Below are 18,729 nucleotides of genomic sequence, written 5' to 3' on the forward strand. Positions count from 1 at the left end.
AAGGTCGGTAATAAAAAAAGACCAATACACTCAGTGTCGCGGCCGGTTAAGGATTAAAAATCAATATAGAAATGTAGAAATAAGGTTTTTGTATAGAATCATAAAATTCAAATACATTAAATAAATGTATCGTGTATAAAAAATAAATAAATAAAAAAAATAATAAATTGTTTTTCCCTTAAACATTATATTTAATAAAATATTTAAGAGATTCAATTTTATAATTTCAAACTACAATCTCTCTATTTAATTTTGCTCAGAAAGCGAAAAAGGTTTAAAAGTGTTATGCGATATAATCCGCGTATCGCTATAAAAAATACATGTTTTAACTAAAATAAAAATTCTATGCAATAATCGTTTATCCTTTTTCGGTTTATCATACGTTATGTAAATTTCTCTTGATTGCTGCAAATTATCTTTGCTACGAGTTTAAAATTTGACATCACATTACCCAGAATTTTGCACAGTATTAGTTCGATTAATCGAGCGAAATAAACTGGCAGCGATTCAGCGCGCGTCTTTTACCGTCGTTTCCGACAACGCACGAAATCGAGATTTCCAAATTGACTAGATTAGCCCAACAAACTCGCGTGTTGCGTTCTGACGTATATAAATCTGAGAAATGGGAAGAACTGGCAGGCAGATATTACCGCATTGGAACTGGCTCGTTTACTCCATGGGCAGGCGTTGATCAACGAGACCGCTTCATGTCGGTCATGTTGATGGTCGATCATTCCGCACGCACTCCGCTCGATATTGCACGTTTTTACGCATGTTCGAATGGAACGTTTCAGGGCAACGAAACGTGCCCTGTTCGTGGGGAAGACCGCGTCTAGGTCTGCCGATCCTAATTAGAAACGAGATCATCGGTGACCGATCGGCCGAATCGAGTCGCCGAGTTAGGATTTTGGCATCACAGTAAAGGATAATAATCGTGTCCGCGGCCGCAGAACGAGATCGGTCACGAGCCGCTGCTGGTGGACAAGATCGGCAGGTCGCGGTGGGCCTGGGGATCCCTCGAGTGCGCGTCTCGTACGGCCCGGGAACCGAAGATGCGCTCGCAACCGGGTACAGTGCACCTAGCCTCCTCTTTGCGATCGTCCGAGCCTGGCGAAGATACAGGCGAACCCGAAACAGATGCATGCCTGTTGCTTTGCTCCTGGGTCAGTCTCGTCAAGTGATTCAGATGCTGATGAGTGAGGCCGTTTAGACTAGCCAAATGAGATGCAAACGAGGATAGACCCGGGAACGTGGCGCCAAGATGAGGCGGCAGCAGGAGCGGATGTGGTGGTGGTATCCGAGCCGCTAGATCGACCGCGGATGGCAGTCCAGGTGCTAAAGGATACGCGCTCAATGCGCCGATACTAGCGTCCGCATAGAGTCGTGCCAGGAACTCGTTGTGTAACAGCGGATTCAATTGCGGGTCGTCGATACGCGGCGATAGGCTCGGTGGCAGGCTGGAGGAAAGCGGCGGGCTCGACGAGGTTGACAGCAATTTCCGGTGCAGATTGAGATTCGCCGAGTGGCGATCACGAGATCGTTTCGAGGGGAAGGCCGCATTACAACCATCCACGCTGCAGCGGTGCATCAGTTTGAGGTGGACGTTCTGATAGTGAGTCTTGACACCGAAATGATTCTGAAAGACCTTGCCGCAGGCAGTGCAACGGCGCGGATTCTCACGGTCGAGCGGCACTTCCTGGGTGCTGACGAAGCCGCCGTTCTCGTAACGTGCGTACGTGATCAGGCTATTGTCCGTATCCATGGCCACTGTGGAGGGTGAGGCGCTGGATGAACGAGAGCCACGTGAGGAGTTGTCCATGGTGATCTCCTGGTGGGTCGTGAGGCTGATAGGGCTGGTAGAGCCGCGGCCAGACCTCGAAGCCACCCGCTGCGTCTCGGCGTACGGCATCGCGCATCGACCCTGCGACAAGGACTCGAGTTGACGCAAAGTGTTGGTCGAGGAGTCGTGGGAGAGGTCGTCGGCTGTCGTTGGACGGCTGTCGACCGAGCTCGGGGCACGGGGGGGATCATCGGGACGCTCACCTTCTTGGTTGCGCAGCGCGTCGTCCATCTCCTCCTCCTCATCATCCTCCTCCTCGACCTCCTCCATGGGCTCATCATCGTCGTCCTCCTCGTCCTCCTGGTGCTCCTCGTTGTTCGTCAGCCTTCCTTCCTCCTGCGTCACCTCGGCGAGTTCTTTTTTCGCGATCGTCTCCTCTTTCACCCTTGACGTTTCGTCGCTTTCCGTGCTCAATCGTCGATCTTTCTGTTCCGACAATATCGCGTCGGGATCCTTCGTTGTCGTCGTCGTCGTTATCGTCGCCCCGCTCGATGTCGTGCTTGACGGCGGCGCGTTGTCGGTCTTTGGTTCTGGAGTGATCTGTCGTTTCGGCGACTTGACCGAGCTCGCCCTCGAGCTCAAGTCACGCGGCTCGTCTTGAGGTAGATCCTCCGCGTTGTCTTGAGAGGAAAAAGTATCGCGTCGATTAGTTAGAGCTATCTCGCGCTCTCTATTGCCGGTGTCCGGAGAGCGCGAGTCTGATTCGCGATCATGAAAGCTTTTTTGGTTCCTCGGCGAGCTGGGGAGTATCTTTCGCTCCTCCGCCTCAAGCCTAGACATCGACATGTCTTCTGGCTGATTTTGAAATTCTGCTATTGGTGCAATGCCGTCCGACAGACACCGCCGTTGAATTCGCTGCTCTTCGTCATTGGAGGAGTCGCCATCGGTAGACGAGGAATGTACTTCCGCCGGCACAGCACATCTCGTGGGATGCTGGGATTTTCTTTTGCGCACGCCTCGGCTATGGAAGGAACTCGAGTTGAGCGAATGCTGATTCACGGAGAAAGGTTGCTGGTCGACTGTGCCCATCGAATCGTTATCCTCGTTGCTGTCGGGATTGCTGGCAAGGTCTTCGTCGGCGGTGTCGCCAAAATAGAGCTTCGGCCGCTTCGCCAGACTGAAATCAGCCGGCTGCTCATCATCTTCGACATGTAACGGTTGTAACCTCGATGGCAGATTACTGGTTTCGTCCTCCGCGACCACGACGATACCACCATCATCATCGTCATCGTCTTCCTCACCCTCTGGTATCACGGATGATGCTTGGGTAGACGGCGAGACTGCGCTAATGGATGCGCCACCACCAGAATACGAGCCTCGTGCCGTCGTTGTGATCGTAGTCGCCGCGACGCTCGACATCGGCACTGGCATCGTCGTCGAGGCCGTGGTCGTTGACAAACCCGTGCTCGCCATTCTTTGCTGGAGCGCCTCATCGTAAGGTCTGCCCTGACCTGTTTGCGTGGATGACAGATCCAAATGCTTGAAGTCCAGTGCGCACAGCGACGCCGGTGAACGGAGATCTGGCGGTGGCGTGAGCAATGGAAACGAGCCGAAAGGTAGGTGATTCAGTCCAGTAGCGGGAACCGGGAGTCCAACCTGCGGTGGTAATACTAGGGCATGCGCCATGGACGAGCGGCCATCGTGTGGAGAGATTTTGCGGCGCAGATGCGGTGAGTGTAGTTTCGGATTTGGATTCGCACTGTGTCGGTTGCGCGATCTACGCGAGCTGAACATCATGCTGCAACCCTTGACAGTGCATTGATGCATCTCGCGTAGGTGCACCGCGCTGAAATGGATCTTCAGGGCACCCTTGTCGCAGAAGGTCTTCAAGCAAACGTTGCACTGTACGCGCTTCTTGCCGGTGGTGGGATTAATGAAAGGTGTACCGAGGTTCGGCGGCATGTTTGCGGCGGCGCCCCATTGGCTGCCCGGTCGCTTACCCGGAGAGTGCGGCTTCCTGCCGGGTATACCGGGTGGCCTGCCCAACGGCGTAGCCTGGAGCGATAACGGCGGTGGATGCCGTTGCTCGGAAGAAATCATGTGCTTCGACATAGCAGAGTCCCGTCTGCTAAGATTCAACGCGCTGTCGGAGTTTTCCTCATCATCTTCGTCCTCTTCCGAGCCAAACTCACTGCTCTTCTCACCACCGCTGTGCACGTCTGCGGGAACGGTGAGTCCGCAGATGCCACCGGGTGATTTACCCATCGGCGGTGGCGGAAAGTGCGTTGGAAAGCTCGGTGGTAGCGCTCCGGAGGAAACTGCGACCGAGAGTGGATGACTGAAGGTTAACGCCGACGAAGAGACCGGCGCGACCGGCATATGCGGCCTTTGCAGCTGCGACGTCACGGATGAGTGATGAGGTGGACTGTGGGGACTCTGCGGATTCCTCATGGATTTTCGATTTTGCAGGAGCTGCTCCGCGGATGGTGGCGGCGGCGGCAACGGCGGGAATGCCGGCAATCCGAGAGTACCCAACTTTCGGAAGTCAAACGGCTGCATGCTCTGCAGCCGATTCAACGGCGACACCGTTAGGTGCGAGTCTAAAGAACGCGGAGGCGAGTTCGCTCTGCTAATCCCGCCGGTAGAATTCGTCGAGGAGTAGTGCTTTTGTGCCGTTGGCGACATCGAGGGATGCGAGATCGAAGACGGTGGTGGCGGCGGGGGCGGTGGCAGCGGAGGCGGCAGCCGGGAACCCGGTGGCGGTAGGCCACAGTGAAGCATATGCAACGGGGGTGGTAGGTGTGCTAGTGGCATCGTCGGTGGCGAAGGTCGTCTGCTTGGTGACATAGCATCCGTACCCGGCGTTCCGGCGGCCAGCAGCAACTGCTGCACGAACGGACGCGTCTCGGCGAACCTGAGGAACTGCTGCAGGACCAGCGGTTCCTCCTCAGCCGAGCAGATACTCCATCGGTCCAGCACCGGGCCGTTCTGCGAGTCCTGCGAACAGAAGACGAGAAGGATTGTCTTTTGGAAGTCAAAGGAACCGTTCCGTTCAAGATATAAATCGCGGATAACTTACTTATTTAGAATATTGTGTTCATAAAAATTATATACTAATTTCTATAAATATCGCTTCTAAGAAAATGACTAAAATCTTGTTGTTACAATGAATTTTTAAAACAAATAGTAAGAAGCGCTAAATGTGATCGAGGCTGAATTTTGGTGTCTGTAATATTTCTATGTAAGTTTAAACACATCTTTTAATTAAATAAACTGCGTGCCCCGATTGCTTTCGGACTTGAAACGTAATCATACAAACTGCAACTGAAATAATAATATTACAAATTAAATTGATCCTTAACTTAATACGCTATTACGCATTTTAAAATACTGCGAAAAATTTATTGCGACGAAAGAAATTTTTAACTTCTGAACAAAATTTAATATAATAGTCGATAGCGTGATAAAACAAAGGACAAAGAATTTTTTCGAGGCGGTTTCCTACGACATTCTTCGCGGCATTCTTAAACCGCCGATACTCACGATTACACTGTTTAGCCTATGCGGGAAATTACGTAAATGCGCAAATCACGCGGTAAAGAACACGCGATATCGTCGATCAATTCGCACAACCGCCGACGGTGGACGGAGGGAACGTTTATCCTTATTCGACCGTAATTACATGTCGTGATAAAAAAAAAAAACGCTTCCTATATTGTCAACCACAGAAGGTCACGCGTCCCGCTTGTGTTCCGTTACTTTTGTGAAATGGAATGCGCAAAAAATGGCTGATAAATAAAAAGGTTTGATTGATGATGCTTAATGTAGCGGGTAATTAGTTCTGCTTCGCCTGTTAGCCAAGCGAGATTGCACTTAAACGCGTTAAGGATTTAACCTTGCATCCCGACGGATATGTATACATACTCTCGATCTGTCTTCCTCTCTCGCGTACCTATTATTAACGATCCGTTTTTTTTTTGCGGATCGAGTTTTAGTGATTTGTCATTATGCTCCGCTGAAAATCTCAACGACATGAATAATCCCGCGGCAAATTCTAGTCAATCTCGGAATCAATTTGTTTTTTGCTGGAAACTAAAGGTACTAGGAAGTGTAAAAATAATGCTCACAAAAGTAGGTTACAGTTAAATGGTAATCCGTCAAAAATTATAACATTTAATAAAGAATTAAAGCGGCCCTAGACGCTCAATATCATTGCAATATAAAATATTATTGATCATCCGGAGGTTATATTGAGCCTCCAGACTGTTTGTTTTGAATTGTTTAAAGGGGATATCAGTAATATTTATACAAAATAATTGTACAATAATATTAAACGTCTAGAGGTCCCTTTAATTCCTTGAATATTGTAATTTTCAATGTGTAATAATATTGATCTTTTAGAAATATATAAAATTCTTCACAATAAATGTCACTTTGGTCCATTCCTTCGATTTCTTTTGTTTCCACTGGATAAACGTTTCCTGCGAAAAACCGGATGTTTCTTGTCTCTCCGGTCGCAATCTCGCTTCGCGATCGTGTTATTTGACAAAGGTTGAACTTTTCGTCTCGGCCTCTCTCGCTGAGATTACGCATCCTGTCGAGAGGAACATTAAATCTGGCGATACGCTTTCGACGTTCCACACGGACGTCACGTATCGCACTCATGTGGAGTCACGGCTTCTTATAAATTCAGGGTGGCCGTGTATATAGAGCGCAAGTTTGTCTCACTCTCTTTCTCTCTCTCTCTTCCTCTTTCCCATTTTTCGCTCTTCTCGCCTCGCAGCTTGTATATTTACACATTCCGACGGAGCTCGACGTAACGCAGGACGCCCAGCGCCGCGACGCTTTTCGCGCTCGCGTCCCGTTGTATATTTCTTCAAGCACGCGCACGCGCCGCCGTATATATCGCACGCACACGATTGGGAACGAGACACGCACTCGTCGGCGGTCACACGGCAGTGTGGTCGCCGCCACTCCGAATTCGATCGCGGGAACGACGTCGTTATTTTTCGCCCCGGGCCAACCGCAAAAATAAAGAATGTCAGGCGAATTGCCGGCGATTGCGCCGGCAGATATAATAGGCGCTGCCACAAAGTTTTTGTTCTTCCTGACAGAATCGATTCGGCACTGTCATGGCATTCGACTGGTACTTCGATCCTCAGAGCTGTTTGTAAAGTATTCTTCTTCTTTTTGTTGTAAGATAAATAGTATAAATTGTATAAGAAACGATACAGTTTTGTACATAGATATTTTGAAATTCTTGATTTGATAAAAAAGAAAATATATGTGGGTTCAAATTGACCGAAGAATCTGAGAAGATGAAGCAGTATTGAGAGAAAATTGTTTGATATTTATAACTGGTAATTGCATGGTAAAATGATTATGATTAGGAGCTCCTTTTTTATAATTATTATTGCTCTGATGTTAATAATAATTATAATAATTATAGTTATACAGTTTTATACAAAAAATATATATAATTATTATTACTAACATTATAGCAATAACTATTAAAAAAAGCTTCTAACCATAAACATTTTACCATGTAATTATAGTCACAAATTTCAAACACTCTTCTCTCAGTGTAGCAGTATCGAATAGTTATCGAATAACTATCGCAATAAATGAGAAGATATTTGCAGAGAATATTTCAATATTTTAGATAGAAAGGAACAACGCGTCGATTAACAAATAATTCGTATTTCGCTAGATCGCGTTCGTGTGAACGAGAGATGCTTAAAAAAACGAATTTAATTTACGAGAGATACGCATGCATGTGTATTGAGACAAGCGAAATTATTTTTCTATAAAAAATGTTAAATGATGCTCACGCGACACAAACGGTGGACATATTGAAACAACACACAGGCGAAGATAATTGAAAGCATATGGATGGAAAGACAATGAATAATGCTCGTAACGTACCGCTACGTTACAAAGTGTAATTTTCTGATTTTTATTCTCGCTGATGGTAATTCAAACCTCACGTGGCGGCGACAGCTGTGACCGTCGCGTATACCGCGTATTATTTTCCCTTAGGAGATCGCATAGATTATCGCCTGATGAGGCGCGAGTAATGTCACACCGTTTCTCACCGTGTCCGCAAGTGCGCGACGACGTTTTTCCCGCGTTACTCTTCGCAATCACGCTCTCTCCCCCCCTCTCTCTCTCCTCTCGTGTCTCGTCTTTTCGCGTAATTTAAATATTTTTACGTGCATTGTGATACCGCGCACGGGAATTCGTCACGCTGTTCTTTTGCGCGCGTCCATCTCTTCTCTCTCGTCGATCACGTTGGGCGACAAAATCCTATGTCTCAACGGTATCTCGCTCTATTGAAAGTTACGTAAATTGCCCGGCATGCAGTGCTAATTGAACGCATACAAGATGCAGGATTCCATAATTTCATTCCGTTATCATAATTCCGTTGTGGCCCACAAGAAACTCTTTACCTGTCAAACTTGAAAGTTCTCTGAAAGGAAGATGTCTTCGTTTCGCGAAGAGTTGATCTTTTCTCCTGTGTATCTATCGCGATGGACGAAATTTAAATTCGAAATTACAACCATCTCAATTTTTGCTTGAATTCGTTTTTTCTTCATTCACACGAGAGAATGATTTTGTTAAAGTATCTAAAAGTTTAGCTAGGTATAGATCTGAACATAATTTTGTTCGACTATCAAAATAATTATGTAGGATGTTCAAACTGGTTGCTAGAATGTCAAAACATTTTGCAGCATTGCTTATTATGCTTGAGATTGCTATGTAATTATTTAGGTCTAACAAAATTATTTTCAGATTTGCCATAATACCCAGAAAGAATGATTTTGCTAAAGTACCTAAAAATTTAGCTACATATAGATCTGAAAAAAATTTTGTTGAATCAAAATAGGTATAGAACATTTGAACTATAGTTGTTAAAATATCAAAACTTTCTGTAGCGTTGCTCATCATGCTTGAAATTCCTATATACTTATTTTTGATGGCTCAACAAAATGATTTTTAGATCAATATCTAGTTGAATTTTTAGATACATACTTGAGCAAATCATTCTTTCTATATAATTATCACGAATAGATCTCAGAATTGAAGAAAAGAGGCAGAGCGTGTGTTAGACTCCGAGAGTCTTTACGTCGCAATTTTCTACTTTACGCGTCTATCATTTCCAGCTGCTGTCGATCTTCGAGAGGTGACCTCCCGAAGGCCGAAGATGTTTTTCCCATAGATCCGCTATTTCACGAAGGATTCGATGGTACCGCGCATCATCGTTTTGCCATGTTCGCGCCGTACACACGTGCGTGACGTTTGGGGGCAAAGCGGGGAGGACTGAAAAAAAAAGGGTTCCGCGAAGCGCTTAAACGCGCCTCTCTCGTCTTTACGTGAAAGGACCCGGACGATCGTGTCTGAGAACGCAAGACTACCGTGTACCGTGGGACTCGAATTTTAATCCCGCACGCGAATGAGGCTCGTCGCTCCGACAACACTCGACCTTCCCTCCCATCCCTCCCGTCTTTCTCCTCGATCACCTCCTCCAAATTCCGCGGCGTGGAATTTCGCCGTTCCGTGTGCTCCCGCGTGTCCGATGGGACGCGAAATGAGTGGGCGAGGTCGGTATATCGTGGCGAAAAAGGAGGTCTTACGAGAAAGACTAAAGATGGGAAATCTTCATTACAGTCTACCTTCGGAATATACGTTTGAGAATCTAATAATTACAATCATTATATTTAATGGAATTAAGATTAATGTTGAAATTAGGAAAACTTCTCGTAAATAAAATTAATACTATTATAAAATTAGAAGAATTTCTTTCAACTCCTGGGCTCTTTTTTAATGAAAACTTAACATTCAACTTTAAAATTAGTCTGTAATATATTAAAAATTATCCTATAAGCGTTCAATCCCATTGTAAAATCTCGAAACTAAAAATTTTTATTTCGAACATTACACATTCAATTATTTTGCAAGAAAAAAATATCCCGTTATAATAAAATTTAAGAATTTTTATTTAAGAGTATATATATTTCTTTTAATATTAACAACATTTAAAGACTCGTTTTCCAGCGTGAAATCGCAGATTTTTAATAAAAATTCCGCGAAGTAAATACGACAATTACTGAGAACAAAACGTACATTCGAAGTCACTTCTATTGCTCAAACAGCTCAAGGGTGCCTTTAATTAAATTCGGATAGGTGTAGTTAATTTCAATAATAACGTGCGTCTGAGAGTGCTTTGAAACTTGCACGAAAACGCGACGCGCGATCCTGGGAACTTCGGTGGCGGTACTCGGGAATAAAAGAGGCGTTAAGAACAAGACGTGAACCATTACCGCGTTATTGCATAATGGATAATTACGAGAGCCGGAGAAGTAAGATAAACCTCGTTTTACTTGCTCGCTCATTACGTTTCCCTCAAACCTCGTGTCTCGCATGTACGATTCGCGTAATTCTCGCGTCGTTCACGCAATTCTATGTATATTGTTTACTTTGTATCATTAGTCGTTAATTGATAACGAAACTGTTATCCCTGATAATTGAGGAACGTTAAGAAAAGGAAATGATTGATGAGTTGCACTAAAGAAACGATTTAAAGTCAGCAGTTTAAACTTCTTCACACAAACGACAAATAATATTTTTTAAATCAGCCGGCAATTTTGGCTCCGTAAAAACTTTTTTTTATAAATAAAAAAGCGATTTGCAATTACGGGTTTTTGCAAAACCGTTAATTTGTTGAAAATAACAATGATGATCCTAGCGAAGTAGAGTACGTGGCGTATCGAACTCGATTCGAATAGTTCCAGTTGGTGCTGCCATCTGGCGACGCGGTTGCTGGCGCGAAGTACGACGCAGTTTGGTTTTCACCGAGAAAGAAGCGGCGGTCGGCGCGATGGCGAAGGAAGAGGCGGAGGAGAAGGAGAAGGAGACGGCGGCGGCAATGGCATCCGTGACTGGACACTGCATATGATTTCACGGTAAGTGGGCCCTGTCTTATTCGTGGGTAGAAATCGTAAAGATCTCGCGTGGATATCCGCCGCTAAATTGGATTGCAGCTACCTGCGTCTATCCTCTGTCCTCCTCGTCTATCTGTCTCCCTCCCTCTTTGTCTCTTTCTCTCTCACTTCTTCTGCGTTGTCCCCTTTGACTCACTCCCTTGCGTTCTTTGTCACGGCCGGCGCAACTGCGCCGTTTTATTTCGACTTTACTCACGCGCTCTAGTTAGCGATGCGACGATCGAACGGACGAAGAGAAACCGTCGGCCGCCGACGTCGTAAAACGCAACCGCGACGCAACGCCTCGAAGTTTCACCGGAGGCGCGACAAGGAAGGCCGGGAAAATGGCGCCTTTCGCGGCTTTGCTCGCGCGACTTCCCGACTTTTTTTTATGTCTGTCGCTCGGCTACAGCAGGCCACTGAGATTTCAAAAATTCTATCTCCTCGACGCCGCACAATTCGTATTCGCGAATCTTGTTGAGATTTAGATGAAGTTGATGGAATCGAAATTTCTCGACATGCTGAACGCAACACTCCGATTGTCTCTTTTGACATTGAATATTACTTAAACAACATTTAGCGTTTGAAAAAATCTTGCTGAAATCTAGGTGAAGTTGATCTTCTCCCCCCTCCAGAATGGAAATTTCGCGACATAAACGCGACATTTCGATTCTTCGTCTGCTTTGACATCAGACACTATCTAGACAACGTTCAGCCTTCAACGTTTGAAAAAAGTATGTGTGATAAGAGTACGAATTCTTACATTACATTTGAAGCTAGGAGGAATCCCGCGCTGGACAGCGCTTGCATCATACGCTGCCAAGATAATAATTTACAAGCGTGATCTCGAAACTGCGTGCGGTACGCAATGCGCGTTGATCTATTTTCTGCTTGCGTCATTTTTGTTCCAACAGCCTCTCGCGTAACCACGCATAAGACTCGCGGCAATACATCCGACATACGTGACACTCCGTTAAACAATCGCGGTAAATAATTTTCGCCGACATTAATCGTAACATATTGACAAAACTCGCAGGAACGCGGTCGGTCGGCCGTTTAGCAAACGCCAAACGTGCATCATGAATGCGTGACAAACCAAGAGAGAGACTGTACTCCGAGTAAGTCGAGAAGAAGAAGAGAGAGAAAGAACACTAAGTTATTCCGGCCGCGAGCGATTTGATGGCTGGTCGATCATCATGTACGAAACCGAGGGATGAACAATGTGACTCTGATCGCTCGATCTTGTACGTTTAACGCTAGCATTATCGTCGGATAATTCGCCTGAGGATCGCCTTGGGCGCCGGGTTCCGAAACGCATCTACACCCCGAGGCGCATCCTGATGCATTAAGCGTGTGTGTGTGTGTGTGTGTGTGTGTGTGTGTGTGTGTGTGTGTGTGCGTGCGCGTTCGTGAATCAAAGCGCCATGTGGAATGATTTACATTCAAGACACATTTCCCGTCGTCCACAAGAACGTCGTGCTCGCGTCTTTCCTGGATCGGAGACATCGCGGCCAATCGTTGGCGATTAGCCGTATCGCAGATGAATAACGGCGCGTTCACTGTTGATACAAATAAACGTTAACGCGTTATTTGACGCGACCGGAATTTTGATACTTCCCACGCACGCACGCACGCACACATGAACAAACGTTACGATTTGAGAATCATGAGAAGAACGCGAGTAGGAGAGCATTTTTCTGGAACTCGCTTTGAAACTCTCATGGACCAACACGAAAAAAAGATTTAGAGCTATAAGAGTAGAGACGTTTGTGACTAAATGGCTGCATTCAGCAGAAAACGTAGCTTTGCAATGGTAAAATTTTTGTAATATGACTGATTCTTGCCCTTAGTTCCTTACGTATCTAAATGTATAAATCGATCGCATTGAAAAATCTTACAACAGTTGTAAAGCTGCTTTTTCTGCCGAATGTATATCTATAAATTTCGCGTGTGCGGTTTATTTAGATTTTCGTGAAGAAGGGCTCGAATGTATACGTTATGCCGCGAAGCATAAGTGTTCAAGCGGTTCAACAGAATCATCATTTGTTTCCTTTCCCAGTTTTATTTATACCACTCGAATTATCGTCCGCATGACGACGACGCAAGAATATTCACAATCACTGATCAACATCTTGACTCGCGCATCTCGAATTTCGATCACGTCCGACAATCTCATCGTGTTGCTTTTTGTGTCAGAAATCGACCCCACTTCGATCTTGCACTCTGTAATTTTTTTCATATTGCCTCCATCACCTATATTCCGCCTTCTCTTTTTCTCCTCAGAATCTCTTCCTGTTTGTCTTCCTCGTCGCCGTCGCCATCATTCCAGTTCGAGCGTTTCGGTAGCCATGCAAATGGCATGTCGAAGTTTTAATTCGCCAATTGCGCTCAACAAATTTTACATTTCCACCCGAATGATCGACCCACGATGGTTTCTTCTCGTCACTCCTGTTTGCTCCTCTCTCATCTGGCAAACAATCTTGGATCGGTACCCTCGAATCGTCTCTGACTCGCTCGGCAAGCTCTGTAATTTACGGTTTTGACTCATGCTTCCATCGAGGTGGAGTAATGACAGGTCGATCGGCTCCGGGCTACCATCTTTACCAGTTTCCGATTGCCCCGTCTCTTGTCTGCCTTACGTCGCCACTTTCGATTCCTCGCGATGCTTCACGATGACGATTGCTCTTGGGATCTTTGACGGGTTTTGGGTTCTGAATTGGTGGACCACCGATGAAGGACCCATTCGTTGTCATCTTGACACTTCTGTCTGTATTCAATTGGCGGCATACTTTAGGAATGATTTGGTAGACATATCACAGAAAATTATCTCGAAGAATCCATTCGTTACGAGAGTATCAAAATCAGTTTCCAGTATGCAAACGTGTTAATTAGCGATCGTTAATTTTAATCGGAATTTTAGGAACATCGCCAATGCGTAAAAAAATCGCCAAATGCGAACAAGTCGTTACTTTTTCCGAGCATCTCTATCTTTATTATATTAATTGTAAAATGCAACACTGACTCTGAAACGAATATTTCGACAAAATTCGCTCCTCGTGTATATTTCGAGGAATGATATCTCTCTAACGAATCTATGCAAAATGTTCGATACGTAGAAGGACCTTTGCAATTCGAATACATTTCTATGATTACATTTACGTTTCCACTTCAATATTTACTAATCAGAGGAATGTATCGGTTTTCACAATTCGTGGAAAACTTTCGTTTCTCTCGAAATCGATGCATTCCCAACGATCGATCATCGGCGAATGTCGAGGAATTCCTCACGTTTTCCATTTTTTTTATGGATCTTTGATTGTCCAGATATGTGACATCGAAGAATGCAGTTATCGACCATAGATTCTGACATCTATAACATGTCATTTGATAACAATAATTCCAGTGTGACATCCAATTTATTAAGTTACACCAAAGGAGTTACAGAGGATCACACCACAGTTTTGCTAAAGCATCTAAAAATTTAACTAGATACAGATCTGAAAAAAATAACTTTCCACCATAATAATTATGTAATTAGATGAAAATATTTATACCAAAATATTTATTACCAAAATAATTATGTACACTGAAAGAAAAGATTGGCTGTTGCAGCAAATTAGATATGGCATAGCATTTTTAATTGGTTGCAGCAGCCAATTTTTTGTTGCAGCAGCTAATGTTTTGTTGCGTTAACCTATCCGCAATGTCAATATGACATTTGATAGGCTAACGCAACCAAAAAGCATTTTTAATTGGCTGCTGCAACCAAAAATAAAAATGCTATGCCATATTCAGCCAATCTTTTCTTTCAGCGTAGGCTCAAACTCGTTGATAAAATGCCAAAATTTTTTGCAGCATTGTTTATCATGCTTGAGATTTTTATGTAATCATTTTGATGATTCAATAAAACCACTTTCGAATCTGTGTCTAGCTAAATTTTTAGATATTTCTGCACAATCGTTCTTGCCGTATTCAAAATTGCTTCCGGCCTATCACATAATTATCTTAGCAAAATTTTGCTTGTGAGATTTCGACATGTAAGGGATTTCAATTCCGAAAATATACGTAACTTTGAAATGAAGTTGGATGCTTTATAGAAAAATGAAAACTTGCTACCAATAAACGCCGAACACATGTTTAATAAAGAAGAATAACTCGATATTGGTAAGTTAGTACTTGTCATCTGTTCACCATGCAGAGTCTCGTTTCTGAGATCGTTCGCTTCGCCTATTTTTCGAGTCACCGATTGAGGATCGCCAGGACGTGGATTCTCTCGACTCGCACGACTCTCTCACGACGCGCAATTCGCTCGTAAATCTCGTGTTGCTACAACGGCAAGGAGGCGGTTTCGCGTTCCTAAGTTGCCTCTTCCTCCATCGCGGTACCCGTCGTAAAGCTGTAGCCGTCCAGGCTCCTGTAAAATCCCACTTGATTCCGCTTGCGAGAGACCGAGTTGCTGCAACTGCTTCCGTTGCAGCGAACGAGGGCCGAACAACACGACTGAAACGTGCAAAATTGGCCTCCACAGTGTGAAACGCTTCTCGTCGACGCATTCACCGGCGATCTCCGTCGCGCATTCAGCGAGCTGTGATTTACCGTTTCCATGTCCGCGTCACGACGATCTCCCCTTGTGGAAGGAGCATTCCAACGTGGCGAGCCATAAAGCGGCCCTCGACCGCGAAAATTTTACTAGCGAATAGCAGATGCAAATCCGGAGCGACTGAAGTTCTTGGCTGCTCGCAGATCGTACCGCGGAAACGACACTTGTACGTCATCGATCATGATTAAGAAAGTCTTGTATGCATTCCGACAGCAAATCTCCGCTAAGCGAAGATTTATCTTGACACTATTGCGCTGTGCAGCGTGATCCGGACAGTGTCCCGTGCACTCGAACAAGATAGTTTGGTCAGGAAACATGAAGCTTTATATACCGTGAATAATTTACATACCGAGAGGTAAATCTTCCAGATCATGGTGTAGAAATTCTAGGACTTATGACGGAATCGCTAATAGCGGATAGACTAGTAGAGGATATTATCGCAATACAGATTCAGGAAGTCTTATGATTTGAGTCACAAAGTAGCGCTCGGTTGCGGATAACTCACGTACTAAGATGCAAATTCGGAGCAGAGTTGAAGTCTCAATTTCACGTAGATTGTTCTCCCAACGTGACACTTGCGCACTGCGGATCGTGATTCAGGAAGTCTTCGCGACTCGGGGAAGTTATTCTGGTAACGAGCCGTAAAGTAGTGCTCGACCGCAAGAAGTTCGCCAGATGTGAAAGAGAATGCAAATCCGAAGCTCAAGTTTCTTAATTTCCAATGGATCATCTCTTCGGAACGATGCTTTCGCATTGTAGACAGTAATTAGGAATTAGCAACCCGGTGAAGGTGCCTCTATAATGAGTCATAAAGCAGCGTTTGACCGCGAAAATGCTATCGACTCGAGGAAATGCAAATCTAAGCAGATACTCGTAGTTCTTAACTATCCTACAAACCATCATCGTAGATCATCGGAATCAAACGACTTGAGAATCGTGACGTTCCTAATAATAGACTGCGAGAATTTTACAGTTGAATGATATGCTGACAGTACTTGATATGTAAACATATCATTGATATTATCGCTAACTATTACGAGCGCACGATTGTTTTCAAATAAATCTATCTTCTATTCTCCACGCAAAGGACGTAAAAGAGTGAAGAGTTTATTTATTTTCATGCTATACTTTTCTTTTTTGATTCTCTTTATTGCATATTTATCTAATTATTTATTATAAAAATTATTTAATGCGAATAATAACGGAAAGGTTGGTTTTCTTGAAGTATTTAAAAATTTAGCTAGATATAGATCTGAAAATAATTTTATTGGACCATCAAAATAATTACGTACGACATTCAAACCGGTTATTAGAACATCAAAACTTTTTGCTCATCGTGTTTTAAATTCCTATGTAATTATTTTGATGGTCCAATAATATTATTTCTAAATTAGCATTTAGTTAATTTTTTTAAGATATTTTAGCAAAGTTGTTCTTTTTGTGTGTGTATATATATATATATATATATTGAAACAGCGTACGTTGAATCTTTATGGAAAAATTTGAAGAATCATATTTTGTCACCGCAATATTGCGTTCAATGCTGTATTATTTTGACAGCAATCACGAAAGTAGCTAGAAAACATTCTCCGTTAGCACTATGACGTTAATTTAGTCCTGTCGTAACTGAGAGTTAGCTCTGTGTCAATATCGGCGCTTCGACCTGTTAAAGACATAACGGATTACTATTGAAGCGTGTATTTCGACATCCGTTCCGGATAATCGCGTGTCTTCGTCCGGCGTCTCGCTTATGGCGACAAAATACCTAAACGGCAGAACAAACGATCCCGCGCGAGCACCCGGGAGAAGTACGGACCTAATAGAGTTTCGGAGTGTATCGTCACGCGAGCTCTAACGAGCTTAAATTTCGGTTTAAATTTGTTTGACGGAACGAAACGTAAACAAAACGAAAGTGTACGATAGCGTGCACGCGTACATGGCCCGCACGTGTCACCGCGTCGTTCATTCAATGACAACCCTCGTGCTTTCGAGAGGAACTTCCAAGGTTTTTGCGCGCACGTCGCGTGTGTTCTCCACAGACGCAAGAATGGGCAGCTTCGATATCGCTTTTCTCTCTTGTCTTTTTTTTCTTTTTCCGCGTCCCTCTCACTCAAATTTATTCCGATTAAATTCTCAGCGTTACCCACGCCTTTGCAACGGAGCCGCTGCAGCGGATAAGCGCATCGCACGGTGCATACGTATATACGTATCTATGTACGCGAGTCGTTCGAGAAACCGGTTTCGCGTACGTTTTAATTTCACGCCGACATCGGCGCAATTCAGTTTACACGGATACTCCCCGTTTCCTAACGCGCGCGCCTCGCGAGATTAACGCACCGACCGGTGCGTGCGCGTGCGTTTTCGGGCAAAGTGCACTACGTGTCGCGTAAAATCTCTACGAGATCACTGGAAGACCGCGCTTTAATCCTGCGAAAATCTGTTGCAATTATATCTCAATGCGTCATCGCTCCTCTGCAATTATCTCTTGTGAGCCAAGATCAAAGTATAGGTAATTATATCGCGGTAGAGATACATATGTGGCAACACAAGTTCTGTCATTTCAAATATCGTCTTTGTTTTGGTCACTTGAAAGTTACGCTGTGCTACACATAGTGATTGACAGACATTTTTATGAAGTACTACTGATATTTATTTTTTTCGACGGATTATCAAGGTTGGCCGATTATTATCTCGGTGGAGCACATTGCGAATAATAACTTCGTTGTTCAAAGTGTCATCTCTATTATGATTACTCGCAGATTGCATTACGTGTCGTACAAAATTGATGTTTTTATGAAATATAAGAATACCGGTAATTATCTGAAGAGAACAGCACGATAATGATCTCAGTAGAGCACAATACGAGAAAATATTGGAAAATTATTCAAGAATGTCATTTCTATTATCAATCACTCACAGATTGCGTCCGGCGCTAAGTGCCGTGATATGAGAGAGAATTATTTTATGATACAAAAATTATTGACAATTATCCCGCTAAGTATCTTCTGAGTGATCCGATAACATGATGTAACACCTTTCGAATTAGAATTTTATTCAAAGTATTTGTTTTTTTATCGGATTTCACAAATCGCCTCTTAAACGTTCGTACAATTACGACTGCTCGATTATTACTGTACGTTTATTAATTATTACGAAACATTGTTTAGCGCGTTTATAATTATGATTTGTTTTAAATTTTTTTAAGTGATCGACATTTTTTAATCGCTGAAATGTTTTTACAAACTTCCATTCACAGTGACGAGTGTCCAAATTTAAACGCACTATTTTTGAGATACAGTCCCGGGTGACACCAGTTTAAAATTAAAGGATCAGCGGCGTTAAAGTTTCACTGTTCTCTCACTGATCGA

General features: G+C 44.1%; 1 protein-coding gene across 2 annotated transcripts in view; it reads right to left on the reverse strand.

The window, feature by feature from the left end:
* Positions 1–392: 392 nt before the first annotated feature.
* Positions 393–18,729, reverse strand: part of LOC108729910 (uncharacterized) — a 294,820-nt gene continuing 276,483 nt past the window's right edge. Inside the window, exons 5-6 of one of the 2 annotated variants that reach the window (XM_018459283.1) lie at positions 2,044–4,777; positions 1,665–1,921 (exon numbers count right to left, since the gene is read on the reverse strand). In XM_018459283.1, the coding sequence (XP_018314785.1) occupies positions 1,746–1,921; positions 2,044–4,777 (2,910 nt within the window). In that variant the 3' untranslated portion in view covers positions 1,665–1,745. Of the gene's footprint in view, positions 4,778–18,729 lie in introns of both variants that reach the window. The other variant, XM_018459282.1, reaches the window with a different exon arrangement.

Source organism: Mycetomoellerius zeteki, unplaced genomic scaffold, assembly GCF_001594055.1.
Source record: "Mycetomoellerius zeteki isolate Tzet28-1 unplaced genomic scaffold, Tzet1.0 scaffold81, whole genome shotgun sequence".
Taxonomy (NCBI): domain Eukaryota; kingdom Metazoa; phylum Arthropoda; class Insecta; order Hymenoptera; family Formicidae; genus Mycetomoellerius; species Mycetomoellerius zeteki.